The sequence below is a fragment of the Myotis brandtii genome, unplaced genomic scaffold (genome assembly GCF_000412655.1).
Source record: "Myotis brandtii unplaced genomic scaffold, ASM41265v1 scaffold1087, whole genome shotgun sequence".
NCBI lineage: Eukaryota > Metazoa > Chordata > Mammalia > Chiroptera > Vespertilionidae > Myotis > Myotis brandtii.
Window position 1 is genome coordinate 1,319,445 of NW_005353698.1, and position 18,230 is coordinate 1,337,674.

An 18,230-nucleotide genomic window follows, 5' to 3' on the forward strand; every position below is an offset into this window, starting at 1 on the left:
CCGCCGAGTGCACAAATTTTTGTGCACCGGGCCTCTAGTCTTTAGATAATAAAGGAACTGAAGAAATTTTGATTATGCTGTACCACAAAGTAAATAAATAGTCACAGTAGATAACATAAATTGTTTTACATATATACTTATGGATTATGAAAGTATTTCACAAGTAACACAAAATATCTTAATGTTTGGAAATTTTTAAAAAGTAAAACCTTAAAAATAGAATTGTGTTGATAATATATTAGTAGTTTAAAAAGTAATAGCATTATGAAATTACTTGAAATAGTCTATTCAGTGAATAGAGGTTAAATTCTAAAACTGATATTATTACGGGAAGTACAACTTCGGCAGATATTGATAGATATTTATTTTGTAGGTATAGGTTAAAACCTTGGTGTTGTTTGTCAGTACATTGTTTGGATCTCTGATTATGCTTCCACATTGGAGCGACTTTATAAATGATAGCTATATTTCTAAGTCATAGATCTGCCTGAGAATCTGAAGAAAGTTTTGTACCATCTCTTCAAATAAATGGATCATCCACTTAATTTTTCATACATTAGAGTTTACATACCATCAGAGACATATCTTTGAAATCCAGGTTTAAGAAGCCCTATCAGAAGAAAAGTTCCAGAGTATCTGTGTATCATTAATTTCAGCGTGATAGGTGATCAGCCCAAAACAACTGCCTAATGAGCATCTGTTTGCTTGCACGTACCTATAGCAGCCACCACAAGGGACTCAGAAAGTATTTTTAAAATATCCCATATTGCAAGAGGTTTATGAGATCTAGTTTAAGAAGGAAAATATATTTATGAAATGATTATTAGAAGTGTCAGAATGAGAATAGGGTAGTTTCTGCTTTTGTTAATTACCTTAAGACATTTTCATAACCTATGTAACATTGCCTTTTTTAAAAATTAATTTTTAAAATTTTTCTTCCATTACAGTTGACATACAATATTACATTAGTTTCAGGTGTACAACATAGTCATTAGACATTTATATAACTTATGAAGTGGTTACTCTGATACCATTGCCTGTTTTGGATACGGGAGTCTGAGAGAGAGAATTCTTTATAAATAAATATGAAGAAAGTAACAAAGTGAGATGGGAAAACTAGAGACTATCTGGATTCATTTAAAAACAAATTCAGGCCCAGCCACAGGCTCAGTGGGTGAGCGTCAACCTTTGAGCCAGGAGGTCATAGTTTGATAACCAGTCAGGGCACATGCCCAAGATTGTGGCTCAATCCCCAATTGGGGGCACGCAGCAGGCAGCCAATCAATAATTCTCTCTTATCATTGATGTTTCTATATCTCTCTCTCCCTTTGTCTCTGAAATCAATAAAAATATATTAAATAAAAACAAATTTAGACTTTATGCTGAACTATTGGAATAATGCAGTGAAAACATAGACATAGTTTCTTCCCTCATGAAGTTTACAGTTTTAAGAGGAATAAATTTTTCAGAAATAGAATGAAAAATAACTCATTCTGGGCTGGAGTGTGCAAAAAAAAAAAAAAAGATTTATGATGTAGGTTGCATAGAGTTTACTTGCTAAAAAGTTTTTTTGACCTTGAACAAGTTTCCTAACCTTCTTGAGCCTTATGGGGCTCATCTGTACAGTGGGCATCATAATGAATAATATATTAAGGTTTGGGGTTCAGAGCCTGGCAGTAGTACTGACTACTATTATTATTGGTCTGAATGGCACTAATGAATGACTAGATCAGGATACTCAAAAATGAAGCAGAATGTTAGGGGATGAAGCCCAATAGTAAGAAAGTAAGATGGATATTTCCTTACATTTAAGGCAGTCTACTTGCCTGTCTACTATAAAAAATTGTATTGGGAGGTAATAATATGTGTAATTGCAAGCAAATATAATATCTTTACAAGAAAGTTTTACTGTTTTACTATTTTGTTGATTAGCCTCAAGTAGTTTTTGTTATTGTTTGTTAACATGACAGTTTTTATATGGGGCAGTCTTGTAATATAAAAACTTTGCTTACCAACTCTTATTCATTACTTTTTCAGAGATTGGAAATGCTTATGCTATTTTAAGCAATCCAGAAAAACGAAAACAGTATGACCTCACAGGCAATGAAGAACAAGCGTGTAATCCACAAAATAATGGTAGATTTAATTTCCATAGAGGTTGTGAAGCTGATATAACTCCAGAAGACTTGTTTAATATATTTTTTGGTGGTGGATTTCCTTCAGGTATTTTAATGTTAATTATAAGTATTATATTTTATGAAGCTAGAGATTTTTACTTCCAGATAGGCTATTTAGTGATTTAGCTACCTTCTTTCCTGTGTTTCTTACAGCATTATTATCCTGTGATGGTTTTTTATGAAAGTAGAAGAAAAACGTTATACTCATTACTTTTACTATAAGTCTGCCTTTTTCATAGAACATATTTTAATTAAAAAAATAAAGAAATGAAGAGTACCAATATTCTGTATTTTACATAAAGCTGAAGAAAGGATATATATATAAGTAGGAAATCCAGTGATAATGTCTTAGTTAAGTGCTATTATGGTTATGGATGACTATTTAACATTGATTCTCTGGAAAGCTTTGTATATATTTTATTAATAATGTTATAGATTGCTAATTTTGATATATGTGGAAGTGCTTTCCATTGAAATATTAAAATGTCTGATTTATAGGTTATATAAAAAGTGAGTGGGTTTTAAAAATTATATTGGAATAGAAATAATTATTTGAACTAGGCTATCAAAGTAAAATATTATAGAGTACTACTAAATGAATAGATTTTATAATAGTAGTATAAGTATTATTATGCTAGTTTATATTTACTGTGAGTTGTTGTATGGAAATTAATTTTCTTTAAGAGCAGCTTCTCTAAGGTGTTTATAATTAAACCTCCAGTCTTTTTTACAACATTTCCTTAAGGTTCTCAGTTAAACATCCCATTCAAAATTCGGAGAACTTTTATAAACACAGCGATATAATTTGATCTGGTGGCTCTGTCTGAATTTTTCTGAGAAAGATGGTAGTCATAGATAGGACATCTTATAAAGAATCCTTGAAGGACAGAGAATGTGTAAATACAAATTAATGACTACAAATATAACCTATATTTTTAAACATTAGGATATATAATTACATTTCAGAAAAAATATTCAGAATAATAATTCTGACTAAAAATATGCTAGGAACAATTAGATATCTTTCAGGTAGTAGTGAATTTTCTGATAGTATTTTCACAGTTCTTTTGCCTTTGTACCATATCTTGTTTTGTCAGTTGTAGCCATTTCTGGATGGTCACCTTATTTGAAAACAACTTGAATATCCATCAGAAGGAGAATATTTGAATAAATTGTGGCTTACCTCTACCATAGTGTATTCTACAGCTATTTTTTAAAAATAATTTTTGATTTTTAGATATATTTGTGATTAGTTGATAAATGCAGAATGCAGGGTTTCAGAGTAGTGACCCAAGGTTCATAAAAGCAACCAACCACAAAAAATGTTCTCTGTGTATGCATATTAGGGAGGAACTTATATTCAAGTTTTCATAAAGAGAGAATTCTACTTTACTTGAAAGGAAGCAAAGTCTAGGAAGAATCATTGCTGTTTCCTTTCACCCTTCACTCACAAATGAAGAAGGCAATTAAGCATTCACTGCTCAAACATGTATTATTTTAGTAATTTTTAAAAATTAAAATATGAATAAAAGTAAAAGTATTTTCTTTGTAAAAGAAAATATAATTTTTTTAAATCATAATTGTCCTCCCTAATTTAACATTGCTTTTAATTTTCTCTAGGTAGTGTACATTCATTTTCAAATGGGCGAGCTGGTTATAGCCATCAACATCAGCATCGGCATAGTGGACATGAAAGAGAAGAAGAAAGAGGCGATGTATGTTTATGATATGAGTAGAAATTATAAAATGGCAAATTTCAGCTCAGGAAAAGCAATTAGAGTTGTCTGAAAATAGAGCAAGTTTTTCTAAAAGGAAGTAGTGAGTTTTCTCTTACCAGAGTTGTTCAATAGACACAAGAATATTCCTTAGAGATATTAGGGGAGCAGGAGGGTGGTTGGGCAATATGAAACCTTTAAATTTGGTATTCTATGATTCTAATGAAGGTAACCTGCAGTGTGCATATTTGAAGGTTACTTTTTTTAAAATATATTTTTATTGATTTCAGAGAGGAAGGAAGAGGGAGAGAGAGAGAGAGAAACATCAATGATGAGAGAGAATCATTGATCGGCTGCCTCCTGCATGCCCCCTACTGGGGATCGAGCCCTCACCCGAGCATGTGCCCTTGACCAGAATCAAACCCGGGACCTTCCAGTCCCGCAGTCCAACGCTCTATCCACTGTGCCAAACCAGCTACGGCTTGAAGGTTACTTTTCATTGTTAGTCCTAAAGAAGAATTTAGAATTTATACTGAAAAACTTAAATTGGATGTAACAGTTATACCTTATTGCATACAACAATTAAATCACATGAAGTGGAAAGAGCACTAGACTAGAAATTAAAAGGCCTGGGCCCCTACTCTGTCATTCAAGCTTCCAATGCTCTACCTTCAAATCCAGAGTAGAAATGCAACCTGTTGCCTATTGATAAGAGTCTGTGGGTGCGAGAGAAAGAAGTTCTCATCTGTAAAGTAAGATCAGGTTGTTTCAGTGTTTTCCAAATCAGGATCCCTAGGTGAAGCACCTGGAAAGCTAAGTTTTTAAGAATCACCTCAGGAAGTTATGTTCAGGCAGATTTGAAAGCACTGAACCAGATGATCTTAAATGGCCCTTCTGCCTATAAAAATGCATGACAACTGTTGGATTATTGACAGCTACAGTTATATTATAATTTGTTATTCTTTGATTATTTTTTACAGGGAGGCTTTTCTGTGTTTATCCAGCTGATGCCCATTATTGTATTGATTCTTGTGTCATTATTAAGCCAACTGATGGTCACTAATCCTCCTTATTCCTTATATCCCAGATCGTAAGTAGCTAAGTGAAGTTTTGTAAAAAAGAATTTTTGTTTTTATCTGGCTTTCATTAAAAGGCCTTGTGATTTTTTTTTAAATTTTTAAGTGCCAAATCTTCTATTACTACAAGTATACCAGGTTTTAAAATGTCCAGTGTTTAAAATAGTTAAGTGATAAATTTATATATGTTGTTAGTTTACATCTGTTCCATTGTGGATAAGGACAGTGCTATATTTGAACTTGTTAGCAATTTAATGTAATAAGTAATGACATTAAAGGCAAAAGTACTTTAAAAGACAAAAATAGAATTGTCATAATCTTACATAGGTTTGTGTTTATTAAGGAGGAAATGATTTCAGTCTTCTGTTTGTTAAATATTAAGTAAAAACATATTTGTTATCTGAAATATTTTTTCATAATGTGCTTGATATATGAGGTCCATACATAAAAGAAACTTAATGCAGCATCTACTCTAGAAAACTTTAGTGTAATAAAATGAACATATAGGAAGCTCTGAAAAATCCTACTGCCAGTGATTTTACAGTATTAAAAACATTGGTCTAAAAACAAGAAATAAATTTATATTTCTTCCAAATAAAATTATTAACTAAAAATTGAGAGAACTTATAAGAACATAGAATATTAAAATATGATTACTTTTTTATTACATGATGGTAATAGTTGTGAATTTGAGATAATGTAAATAAATGATTACCAATAATTTTAATTCTTTTTAATTATTTTTGTTAGCTTGGTTTATAGTAGCAGATCAACATGTACAATTTTAATTAAAAATAATGATCAAGCATTTCTTTTACAGTGGATCAGGGCAAACTATTAAAATGCAGACAGAAAACTTAGGTGTCGTTTATTATGTCAACAAGGACTTTAAAAATGAATATAAAGGAATGTTATTACAAAAAGTAGAAAAGAGTGTGGAAGAAGATTATGTGACTAATATTCGAGATAATTGCTGGAAAGAAAGACAACAGAGTAAGTTGATCAAATGTTTAACCTTTAACTTATTCAAAGTCTTGGGAAGTGATTACTGCAGATTTTCTTAAAGAATGTTCTAGAATTGCCTAGTATATAATCAGAACTCAATTCTTAAATGAGACAGTATGTTTTAACGTACCTGTGGCCTGTAACAGTATTCAGCATATAGCAAGGACATAAGTGGTATTTGTGTTACCTTTGTCATCAGTAAATATTTGGTTGAATAAGTGAATAATATCATCATTTGGACAATTGTTGAAATTGAATGTGGACTATATATTAGGTCAGCGGTTCTCAACCTGTGGGTCGCGACCCCTTTGATGGTCGAACGACCCTTTCACAGGGGTCGCCTAAGGCCATCCTGCATATCAGATATTTACATTACGATTCATAACAGTAGCAACATTACAGTTATGAAGTAGCAAAGAAAATAATTTTATGGTTGGGTCACAACATGAGGAACTGTATTTAAAGGGCCAGAAGGTTGAGTACCACTGTAGGTGGTATGATATCATTATTAACTTTCTGAATTTGAAAATTGTATTATGGTTATGTGAGAGAGTGCAATTGTTCTTAAGAAAAATATGCTAAAGTAATTAGGAATGATAGGTCATGATGTCTGTAACTTATTCTCAAATGGTTCTATAAAGTAATAATAACCACCACAACAGTCACAAGTTTTTATTGTAGAAACAGTAAAAGCAAAATTGACAAAATGTGAGGTTTGAAATTTTCAAAATAAAATCCAATAAATTCAGTAAATCTATCTATATGTTAGTGATTTTGAATAAAGATGGAAGTGGGAGGGGCTCAGTATAACATTAATCAACCCATTGATTGAATGTTTTACTAGTTAAGTAAAATGAGATTATCTTCTTTTTAACTTAATACAATCAAAGAGATTTTTGGCCAATGAATATTCTTTCAGTGTTTTTCTGTTTTGGAGTCACTTCTAACACTCTCTAATGCTTAAATTGGTAAAATAGGTGTTTTATGAAATACAATAAATAATTTGAGGTAATGGAAAGAATATTAGACTAGGATTGGGAGATTTGGATTGGAATCCAGGTTCTGCCATTCACTAGCCCTCTGAACTTTGAGTTAACTACCTCATTTGGAAAGAATCAGCTGCAAATGGATTTTCTAAGTGCCTCATTTGTAAATATATTAGTTGTTAAATTCAAGCCTGAATGATTGAATAAAGATCATTCCTGAAGATATTTACAAATAGAAAACACTCTTACTTTGAGTATACTGTTTGTGGTCCTGGCTGATGTCCTCTACTTTGGTCACTGTTTTCCCCTTTTTTTTGTTACATCTTCTCTAAGTACTGCCACCCTTTCGAAGTGGTACCAAACAGTGAAATGGCTGAGAATAACAGGAAAACAAGGAAAACTCTGAAGAATGTTTGATACCTACTTCATTTATTTTTCTTTAGTAATGTATTCCACATACTGAAGGCAGTCTCAGAAGTACTTATTGCTGAATGTCACTACGATGATTGTAGAGGAAGCTTTTTTTCTCCTTTGTGTTCCTTCAGTACAGTTATTGTATATATATTTTTTAAATTCAAGCAAACTCAGAACAGATTTGAAAATTTTCTACTTCCAAGTCTTGGAAATAATTAATGTGAAACCTTAATAAAAGGTCACAGCAAAAACAACCAGTAGCAGAATAGCATATGGATTCAAGATGCTGCTTTAGAGCAGTAGTTCTTAAACCATTGGGAACAGGAGTGGAGGGAAAAGGTTGACAGGACTCCATCCTTGTTTCTCTTCCAGAGCAGTTCTGTTTGTTTTACATGCTAGGTTTCCAAGTAGCTTTTAGGAGTAGCACTTGGACTTCTTTATTTAAAAAAAAAAAAAAAGTCAATTAACAGAAGTACATTGAAAGATTTCTATGAAACATCATTTGTGTTAAAAAAAAACAAACTTAATTTAAATTATTATTTACTTTGCAAAATATTTTTGTTTATTAACAGAAGTAGATATGCAATATGCAGCAAAAGTGTATCGTGATGAACGACTTCGAAGGAAGGCAGATGCCTTGAGCATGGATAACTGCAAAGAACTGGAGCGGCTGACCAGTATTTATAAAGGAGGATGAACTGGAATTTTATTTATATCTTTTAGCATACTATTTATTTTTTCTGTGAGTTTAGTTTCATCATGAGAGCTAAAGAAAAAGATTTGTTGTTAAAAACTAAACTGAATAGTTGGTCCCTGAAATTTTGGACTGTTTATGACCTACTGACTCCTTTAAATAGTAATAAACTGAAAACTAAAACCAATATTTTAGTTATGCTTCTGTAATTATTTTCACTTTAAAAGCTTTTATGATGACTAACAAAAATGTCTCAAGAAAGGATTATCACACCTGTAGCAGTTTTCAGTTTTAGTGATTCTCCATTTTTCCCCTTGTTATGTAAATATTTATGAAATGATCATTTTGTGTACATATAAGTTATTGCCTTTTTATTTAAATTCTTTGTGTTTAGCTCCATGAGAAACTTCAGTTTAAATTGATGGAATAAATGTTCTGTGACAAAATTACATGTTACTTGTCAGATGTTGAATGTGTAGAGTTTAAACACTGAAACTTTTTCAAAAAGAAAAGGAAAAACAAAAGATGTTTAAATTAATTTTGTGTAAAATCTTGTAGCATTATTAGCTATTTTAATATTGCCATTATATTCCAAAATATATATTGAGATAAATGAACTGGTGTAGAGTATCAATTTGCTGTTTATTTAGTTTTATGAATTGCTAAGCCATGCATAGAAATGAAATGCTATACTGATAGATTTAAAGAAAATATGAGGAAATGGCTATATAGATATTAAACAAAATGGGTCTTCAACAGTAAGTTGCATTTATGTCATTTGCAATTCCAATTATTAAAATACCCCCTAATGTTCATATACAGGGGAGGGCAAAAGTAGGTTTATGGTTTTAATATAAATAAATAATACATAATTAATGAATAATAACATAAGAATAAGCTTTTGTGTACTCACAACTATAAACCTACTTTTGCCCACCCTTGTATATGTCTTTGAAAGCTGCTAAACTTTATGAAGAGAACCAACATGTTTCCTCCACCCTCATGGAAATTTGCAGTTTCTTCTTAGTGATAATTTAAGCAGAATCCAAAAGTAAATGGATTCTTCTACAAATAAATAATAGGAAAAACTACTACTTTGCTTTGTGCCTTTTAACCTGATTGCCAACTCTTAAATACATAAGTAGATTACAGCACACTTATTTGATCAGGGCATGATCTGTTTGGCCACATGCAACAGTGAGCAGAAATACAGCAGCAGATAGAATAATGATTTATAGCAAGTTATCCTTATAAAATTCTGAGCTAAAATCTATTCACCATTGAGAATTCAATTAATCCATTAGGAATAAGCTCCTTGTAGTTAAATCCATAATATAAATTTGAGAAATCAGATGGAAATTGAAGTTTTATTGCCTATATTGGGTATGAAACTAGTTGATTTCTAATCTATGTTTAACATAGTAATAATTTTGCTTCATTCTCAGTTAATGGAACATGAACACATCTTTGGTAATTTTTGTGTGTGTGAGAGAATGCTAACTAAAGTGGCAGTATTCTTTTGTTTAAAGATTTTTTTTTCTGAATGTAGTCAATTTATAGCATCTGTTAAAACTTTTAAAATGACCATTCTTTAAAAAATGTTCTCTTGTATCCCCTTTTCAGATGAATCAATAGAAATACCTGATTGAATTAGTAGTTTAAACTAAACAATATATTGTCCTAGGAAAATTGGACAGCTTAACTTTCTTTTAGAAATGCCACCTTTAAAAAAAAATAGCAGTGCTTAAAAGAAATACAATTTCAAATATTTTCTTGAGCCTGTACAATGAATTTTTTTAAAAGGCCACAGCATTCTAATTAACTTTGAAAGTTCATATGCATCAGAAAACTTATGAAGATTTTCATCCATTTATTTTTCCTTTTTTAAAAAAAATATTTTATTGATTTTTTTTACAGAGAGGAAGGGAAAGGAATAGAGAGTTAGAAACAATCGATGAGAGAGAAACATCGATCAGCTGCCTCTTGCACAACCCCTACTGGGGATGTGCCAGCAACCAAGATACATGCCCTTGACCGGAATCGAACCTGGGACCCTTCAGTCTGCAGGCCAACGCTCTATCCACTGAGCCAAACCAGCTAGGCTATTTTTCCATTTTACTGGGATATTTACACGATTGTGGTAACAAGTCCTACATGGCTTTTGGACAGTATTACATTTCAGTTTCTTTTCTACATTCTATTATATTTCATAAAACGTTCGGGGAAATGTGTTTGATAAAATTTTCGAACCGTGGGAAATGACTGAGTGCCTGACAGCATAAGCTACATATAAAATATGCAAATAAAGATTAAGTCCTTAATGTTACCTGTATCATGGTGTAAAGGCCCAGCCAAGTGTTAGAATTTTTGGTTAATTCTACAAAATAAGAAGACGTTAGCTATTTTAACACATTGCGGACGGATCATGAGAATTCTCGCTTCATATTACACAATGTTTTACAAAGTATCATACTTTAAAAAGATGTTAGCTTGTAAGAACATGTAATAAATAACTTCAAAATGCAATGGGTATTTAATTTTAAAGCATGCCTTTAACATTTATGTAAAACATTTTTTGTACTCGTTCAATAGGAACTTATCTGGTCACTGGGTAAAGCTAGCAATAAAACTACTGGTCCCGCAATGTGTTAAGATGTAAGATTTTCATATTTTTTGCTACTTTTAAAAATCCAACATTTTGTCATCTTAGTTTTACCTACATGAGCCTTGCAATTTAATTTGAAAACTTGTACTGTTCATTTTAATCATTGCCTAATAGCCCTCTTTAAGTATTGCTTTACTAGCTTTTCTTACTGGTATTTTAGAAGTTTGGCAGCAAGTATATTTATTAATGATTTACATTTTTATCCTTCTTTACAACACACACATAAACATTATCCTTGTGAGGATGTGGGGGAAAGTAAATAATACCTTTTCTTCTATTTTTTTTTTATTCCTTAGTTCTCAATTAGACAGGTGCTAGACATTTGTACGTTTCAGAATTTATTTTAATGAAATGATAATTCTCAACAATGAGAAATTTCAAAGTATAATCCATCTAATAAATGAAAACAATAATTTTAGAAACAGATTGCATTTGAATGCTTAAATAAGTAGTTGTTTCATAATCATTACATGCTTACTTATGATTTACAAAGATTTGGTAGAGAAAAGGTCCTTAAGGCATATATATGCCAAGGCATTAAGCCAGTCTGCCTTTGTATCAGCTCAGGTGTTCACAGGAACAGGAATGTAAAATTCCAGCCCTTTACTTTAATTGCACTTTTATGCTTAAGTTTTCTTCCTGTTAACTCTTCAGTTACACTAGTATGTAAAGTAGTTACCAAGAAATATGATTAACATCTTGATTTCCTTTGTTGGTCTCCATTATTTTCAAGTGCAGCTGTTAATACCCTTGACATGTTAATATTACCTAATAATGGATTCCTACATATTCATTAAAAGTAAATTTCCCACTTTTATTAAGGCAGTGAAATATTTTTTGATGTTGGCCTGAGGACCAAATTAGCCATTTTTTCCAGTTCGGTAAGTATTAAGTCAGAGGACTAAGTGGTTCAAAAGGAAAATTAGTGCGTTTATTTAGCTTCCCCATATGAAGCTTGGGTTTACTACTACCCATATAACTGTCTTTATACTAAGTGAAGCAAACTAAAATGGCATTCATAATCTTTTTTCTTATTAGAATAGAAAAACTTCCAAAAATGAACAATGAACCAGAATTTTAATCTTTCCTAAATAGCTAAAAAGGCTTGTCTTTTGGCCACAATGGATTACTGCCTAGTTAAAATCCATAAATTTTTCTATAAACCAGTGAAGAGGAGTCATCTGATAATAACTTCCCAAAATCTTTTAATTGTATTTTTTAATTACAAAGAAAAAGTGGGTAGAAGAGGATCTTCAAGGAATTCTTGCATATTTCTTTAATAATCTGGGAGGCAATACAGTCCTAGAATTCAGGTTTCCTTTTTGGTTTTATTACTATTTAAATAGGTACTTTCATATAAATGGAAACATTTTCCCTCAAACATCAATTCAAAACATACTCCTTATATTAAGGATTATGTAACCACATTTTTTTGTAAGTTCCCTGTAACTTTTTCCTGTGGTACGTGATTATTTTATTATCTGCTGGTTTGGGGGCCAATAGATTTGTGAATAGTCTGTGGATGTGTCCATGTATAGTTGTATATATTTTCCAGCTAATACCTCAAATGTGTGATTATTTTATACCACACTATGTTTGCACAGAGCAGAGCTTCCATTAGCCGTGGATATTCTTTGAAAGCAGTTCACAGAATTTCATTGGTGGGAATTCTTTCATTGGTGTAATATTTTTCATATTTTCAAGTTTCCTATTGTAAGGCCCATACTTCAAATATAATTGTGTCTTCTATATCTAGCAATCTGGAAATATGTAGGTGGTAAGAAGTGTTTCTTGGAATGTCTTAGTTTAGTATGTTATTGAAAATTGGGATTACTGGTTGGTTGCCAAGCTGTCTAGTAACTGCATAACAGATGACGCCTGGCATGAATATGAACAAGTCTCCTTCACTTCAGCACAGGAGTCGGGACTTTCCCATCTGAGAGTTGCCATTTAAGAGCACTTCTAAAATGATAGGCATTTTCCAGTGACATTGGAGTATGTTAAGCACCAATTTCAAAATGAATTGTTTTAGTTGGATAACTATGCCAATGAGAATAAACTCACACATAAATGATATTTTATAATTTATTTGTATTAAGAAATGCTTCTTACCTATTTTTGTGTTTGTTTTGTTTTTGAATTGCTACATAAGACTTTCCATTTAAGTTTAAGTCATGTGTCTTTAAAAGCTGCAGGTAATTTTCAAGGTGTGGTAGGATTTTAATGGAAGCCTTGTATTAGTTAAATGAAGTGAAACTGGTAAAGGAAATCGTTGTCTATAGTGCACTCAAGATTATAAGATTAGATTTAAATGAAATGTCTGATTTGTAAAATATTTAATGTTATATCAGACTTAAATTTTTTGTGAGAACTCTGTTAAAGAATGAATTTTAATGAATGTTCTGAATGATTTGATTTTTTTCTTTCAGTCTCTGAAGTTTATCTCAGTATATGAATAAAAAGGTCTGTTCTCACTCTACAGCATTTGTTTTATCATGTTTTATATTCTTAATATGCCCTTTCTTTCAACCATTCAGTAAATGAATGAATGCCTAGTATCCCCAGGGAGGGAGCTGAGTGCTGGGAATTAATCACTGAACAGGACAAAAATCCTTATGAGGTCTATATCTAACAAGGAAGATAAATGTCAAGTAAATGACTATGATGAAAGCCACAGAAAAATTACGAGGTACAATGAGAGCATATATCTAGAAGACTTAACCTACTTTGGGAGGACCAGGAAAGATTTCTCTGACAAAGTGAGATGAAGCTGAAACCTAAAAGATGAGAGCAGCAGTAAGGTGAACCCTAGAGAAATGTTTCAGGCAGAGTGTGGTAAGTTGATAAAGTCATAGGAACTTCACAGCAATAAAAACAAACTTATGGTTATGGCATAAGGAAGCCAGGGTAAGTTAGACAATTAAGATAGGAGTCAGATTCCATAGGACCATATATAAACCATAGTGGTGATAACTGGACTTTAAGGAGAAAACCTTTGTGATTTTTAAGGAAGGACTTAACATGAGATCTGAGTTTTTAAAATATCATTTTAGTTGCTGTGTGAAGACTGGAGGGCAAAAGTGAATGTAGGAAGGACAGGAAATTGTCAAAGGAGAGGTGATCATGGCTTGGACCAGAGTAGGAATATAAATAAGTAAATTATTTTGAGATATAAACAAGGCAGAACCAAAAGAATAATCAAATTGAGTTTGGGATAAATGGAGGCAGCAATTAAAAACTTCAAAAATTTGGCTATAAAAGTAGAGAAAAAGGGTGGTAGCTGGAAATGCGGTTTTATAAGGCCTTTTTTTCTTTTATTACATAAGACCTTAATATTTATTACATAGGAAAACTCACTAATTTTTTATTTTGATATAAAGGGCCAAGTAGAAAGTAAAAATGAATTTACTCTCAGGATAAGAGAAAAACGTAGAACCCCAAGGCAGGCTTGAATGCCATCATTTAAGTTAGGAGACTAGAGTAGGTGAGGGCATAAAATTAATGGAGCTGTGTCCCAGATGCTAAGGGTTTAAATAAGGGAAAGGAAATGATTTTCAATCAGGTCATTTGCTATGGAACTGCTAAATTCACTTATAATAATGAAAGTCATTTGTAACATATGTACCATTTTATCTTCTCAGGAATAATAGAAAATAAATATCCAATTCTTTTCATCATGTCTTGGGCTAGAGGTAATTCTTTTTGTACTCTTGCTAGGGATTGGAACTGAAGACCAGTCATAAACAAGTTCCCCTCGACTTCATTTTCCTTCTATCTACTGTAGGTTTTTGTAAAATGTGCAAGCAAGCAAGGCTCCAAATAAAAAATAGCATTCCTTACAGGCACAGCCTTCTAATTCAAAAGCCTGTGAAAGAAGGTTGTCCAATGTCTGCATATTGAGGTGCACAGATAGATAACTGTGAGAACTCCATAAAGATCATGGCTCCTCAATTCACTCTAGACAAGGCCATGAGTTAAGAGCAGTGGGTGGTGTTAAGTCCGCACCAACAGGAGGCAGGCAAAGAGATCTTGTTAGAGTTTAAGAAATTTTATTACATTCTCTCACAGTGGGCTGAGACCAGTATATCCGTGTCAGCAAGCAAGAGTAGGGAGGGTGGGATATCTGTGTCTTGTGAAGGTCCCCAGGAACCAGATGCAGGTGCAGGAAGTCAGGTCTAAAGCCGATTTTCTCAGCCGGTCAGCTTTCTCTGTGACACCTGAAATAAGAATAACAGGAAAACCGCAGAGAGCAGGAGATCCAAGTGGGGTATAATGGAAAAGAACTGAGTGCAGGGGAATGATTCAGAATATGCCTAGCATTCTAACCTTTTATTTTCCTTCTGTGAACTGGGGCTGACGAGGGAGGTTGATCTCATTCTTCTGTAGCTTCTTCCTGCTCAGGTGGGGCGTAGAGCTGTCCCTACCTAGTTAGGGACTGAGGGAGGGGATGATATCTAGTGTAGGGCTGGAGAAGCATTATTTCCCCTATGGATCTTAGCCTGGATGTAGTTTTGGAGGGAGGAAGAAATGGCTCTTAGGATGCATGAGCCAAAGATCAGTGCCAGAAAGAACATTAAGAGGGATCCAACTGAAGGCAGAAGCCAAGAGGTCCAATTTAGATTCTGTGGCCAGGTGCCCCAGGGTTCTGAAAGCTGTCAGTTTTTGTGGCCCTATCATCTAGTTTGTCCTTCCTGGCCCCGAGTAAGCGGTGAGAACCTTAAAGGGCTGGTTATCAGGGGCAATGTCTATCTCAGGGGTGATAGACTAGGGTACAGGTCCCAGTCCAGTTGGCTGGGAGACAGAGGTAGGTATTGGTACCACACAGTAACAAGATTCCTTGATTTTTTAAGCAGAAGGTTTTTTCGATGGTGAAGAGGTGAGTGAGCTTGTTGTTTTCATTTTCCCAAACAGAAAGAGTTCCAGCTAAGGTTGCCCCCGTAAGGAGCTGAAAAGGGCCTTCAGGATTGACCTGTGTAGCCCCTGTGGTGGTATTCTCAAAAAAAATATATTTTCTGTCAGTGTCTACCCAAAATTTGGAGTGTGTGAGGACAAGGGAGGGGATTTGGCGGCAGTTAGAACGTAATTGTGATTTGCAATCCTGCCAGGGGAAGTAGTTAATGCAGGAAAGAGGTCGACCTGAACAGAACTGGGAAGTGTCAGTTGTTGGGAAGGTTGCTGAGATGGTAGGCCAGGCTGAGAATTGAACAGGCTTTGAGAAGTAGGCTGTTTGGGTAACTATATAACTTGCCCAACGCTTGAAAGAGGGCTGAATTTCAAGAGTAAAGTGGCATAGGCGTTGATCAAGATATCCTAAAACCTTTCCTGCAGGGTGTGTCCTGTTGATGCAGAGAGGGGCCTGAGATACTATGACGGTGTTGGTTGTTACTGGTCTTAAGATGGGGCCTTTATTGGAGGAGTGCTCAGTTATGTTAAGTATGACTGGAGTAACTGTACAGCCCTGCCTGTGAGTGTTCCTTTAGTCATTTCCGTGATTTTGAAGTTATAAATTTCATCGAGGTGCATGAGTTGGAATGGGAGTCCTCCATGTACCTTGTAGTGGAAGGATAGACTGGAGTCGGCCCATGTATGTAGGGAGGCTGGGATTGCCGTGTAGCTAGCTGAAAAGAGGGGAAAACAGGTTATGATGAGGAGGTGATGTGTTAGGTCTAGGGTTCGAGAGAGATAGTGAGGACTTAGGAGGTTTTTTAGAGGTATGGGGTAAATCTGTGTACAGAGTAAGGGGAGAAGGATTAGGGAGATCATTGTACAACCCTAACAGTGTTAAGCGTAGTTCCAATCAGGTGACATAAGGTAATGGTACATCAGAAGATCAAGGATGATAAGGATGACCCACAGGAAGACCAGGCACTAGAAGAGGGGAGATCTTAGAGTATCTTGGTCAATCACGGGGCCAGGTTTAACCAGATTGTAATCTGTTCCCAGGAATAGTCAAGAAAATCCTCTGGGAGGAACGTGTCCCACAGGAAAGGCAAGAGGTACGATTCCGTGGGGGTGGGGAGTGGATGCTGAGAGGGAGAGGAACAGCTACTATGAGGTGCAGAGAGTGAAGGGACTTACAGTTCCTTGGGAATTTTTGTGAACTTGAGGCGAGCTGGTCCGAGGCTGACACTCCAATACAAACGGACTGGTGGAGCCTGGGGTGCAGGGGCTCACTTTAACCTGGAGGAGTGGAGTGAGGAAGGACAGCCCTGTAACTTGGCCGCCTTCGTGTGGTCAGAAGTACCTGGTGTGGGCCGGTCCACCTGGGCTTTAGGGTCCCCCGGCTGTTGGATGCTGGAAGCGTGTCCAGTCTCCCGGTTCCAGTGGAGGATCCAGGGGGGAGTGAGTGGGAGGCGGAGAAGCACTGTGTTGGCATGTTGCCCAAGGAGGTGACCAGTGAGGTCGAGGGTGGAGAGAGAATCCCCACAAAGGGCTAGAGGTGGTGGGGACGTGTCCAGTGCAGACGCTGGAAAGGGCTGGAGGCTGGGTTGTCTGGAACCAGTGAGTTGGGGCTCAGTAAGAAGGCTGAGGTGGTGGGTGAAGGGGTGGAGTCCAGAGACAGAGGGGCAGTGGGAGGAGGCTGGGGGGGTCAGAGAGGAAGGGAGGGCCTGAGGGGCCGGACAGGCGGGGAGGACTGACCAGAAGCCTCAGGGTTGGGTGGAAGGGGGCTTTGAGAGCAGGAGGATCTGGTGGGTGGAGTAAGTATGACAAGAGAGAAGGACGATTACAGAGAGTCAAGAAATGGAAAACTTTACCAAAAACCCTTCATTTCAGTTACACTTACTGTCTTAACAACTCTATGAGATTTTTTAAAATATATATAATTTTATTGATTTTTTACAGAGAGGAAGGGAGAGGGAGAGTTAGAAATTCCAATGAGAGAGAAACATTTATCAGCTGCTTCCTGCACACTCCCCACTGAGGATGTGCCCGCAACCAAGGTACATGCCCTTGACCGGAATCGAACCTGGGACCCTTCAGTCCGCAGACCGATGCTCTATCCACTGAGCCACACGAGTCAGGGCTCTATGAGATTTTAAAGCCAATGATTACCTAAGCCATTTTCCTGATACAGTCTGTAACAGGGGTAACATGACCGTGACAACCTTAAGGAGGCTGGAATAAAGGTGGGGGTGGGGGAGCAGGCCTGCCAGCTGCTTGCATTCAAAGGTGCCACCTCCTCTCCTTACAGGGGGGTCAGGGCCCGGCCCGGAAGTGAACCCCAGCCCCGCGCCCGCGGGCGTTCGTGGGGCAAAGCCAGCAAAGCAGGTCAAGTGCCTCTTACCGCAAACTGGAGTGGCCAGTGTGGTCGGGAGGAGCCCGCAGCCGGGGGTGGGGGTCCCTACGGGCTCCTGTGCATCCTGGGTTCCAGCACCAAACTGTGGGGTCCCCGCCGGCAAGGAGCCAGGCCAGGAGGCCTCGTGAGCGTTTAAGAAACTTTATTGCATTCTCTCGCAGTGGGCTGGGCCCAGTGCGGCCGTGTCGGCAGCAACAGGAG

General features: G+C 35.6%; 1 protein-coding gene and 1 long non-coding RNA gene across 3 annotated transcripts in view; one reads left to right on the forward strand and one right to left on the reverse strand.

Moving 5' to 3' along the window:
• Nucleotides 1–8,567, forward strand: part of DNAJB14 (DnaJ (Hsp40) homolog, subfamily B, member 14) — a 33,014-nt gene extending 24,447 nt beyond the window's left edge. The window contains exons 4-8 of the mRNA XM_005857229.2: nt 2,038–2,223; nt 3,798–3,892; nt 4,873–4,982; nt 5,789–5,961; nt 7,946–8,567. Of these exons, the coding sequence (XP_005857291.1) occupies nt 2,038–2,223; nt 3,798–3,892; nt 4,873–4,982; nt 5,789–5,961; nt 7,946–8,070 (689 nt within the window). The 3' untranslated portion in view covers nt 8,071–8,567. The remainder of the gene's footprint in view (nt 1–2,037; nt 2,224–3,797; nt 3,893–4,872; nt 4,983–5,788; nt 5,962–7,945) is intronic.
• Nucleotides 8,568–14,764: 6,197 nt separating this feature from the next.
• LOC102241268 lies at nt 14,765–18,224 on the reverse strand. 2 transcript variants are annotated; one of them, XR_001362906.1, is made up of 4 exons: nt 18,018–18,224; nt 16,811–16,912; nt 15,059–16,350; nt 14,765–14,949 (listed from the first exon to the last, which is right to left on the reverse strand). It is a non-coding gene; the product is annotated as an uncharacterized LOC102241268 (long non-coding RNA). The 2 variants fall into 2 exon arrangements; XR_313057.2 differs by having other exon boundaries at nt 14,765–16,350.
• Nucleotides 18,225–18,230: the final 6 nt, after the last annotated feature.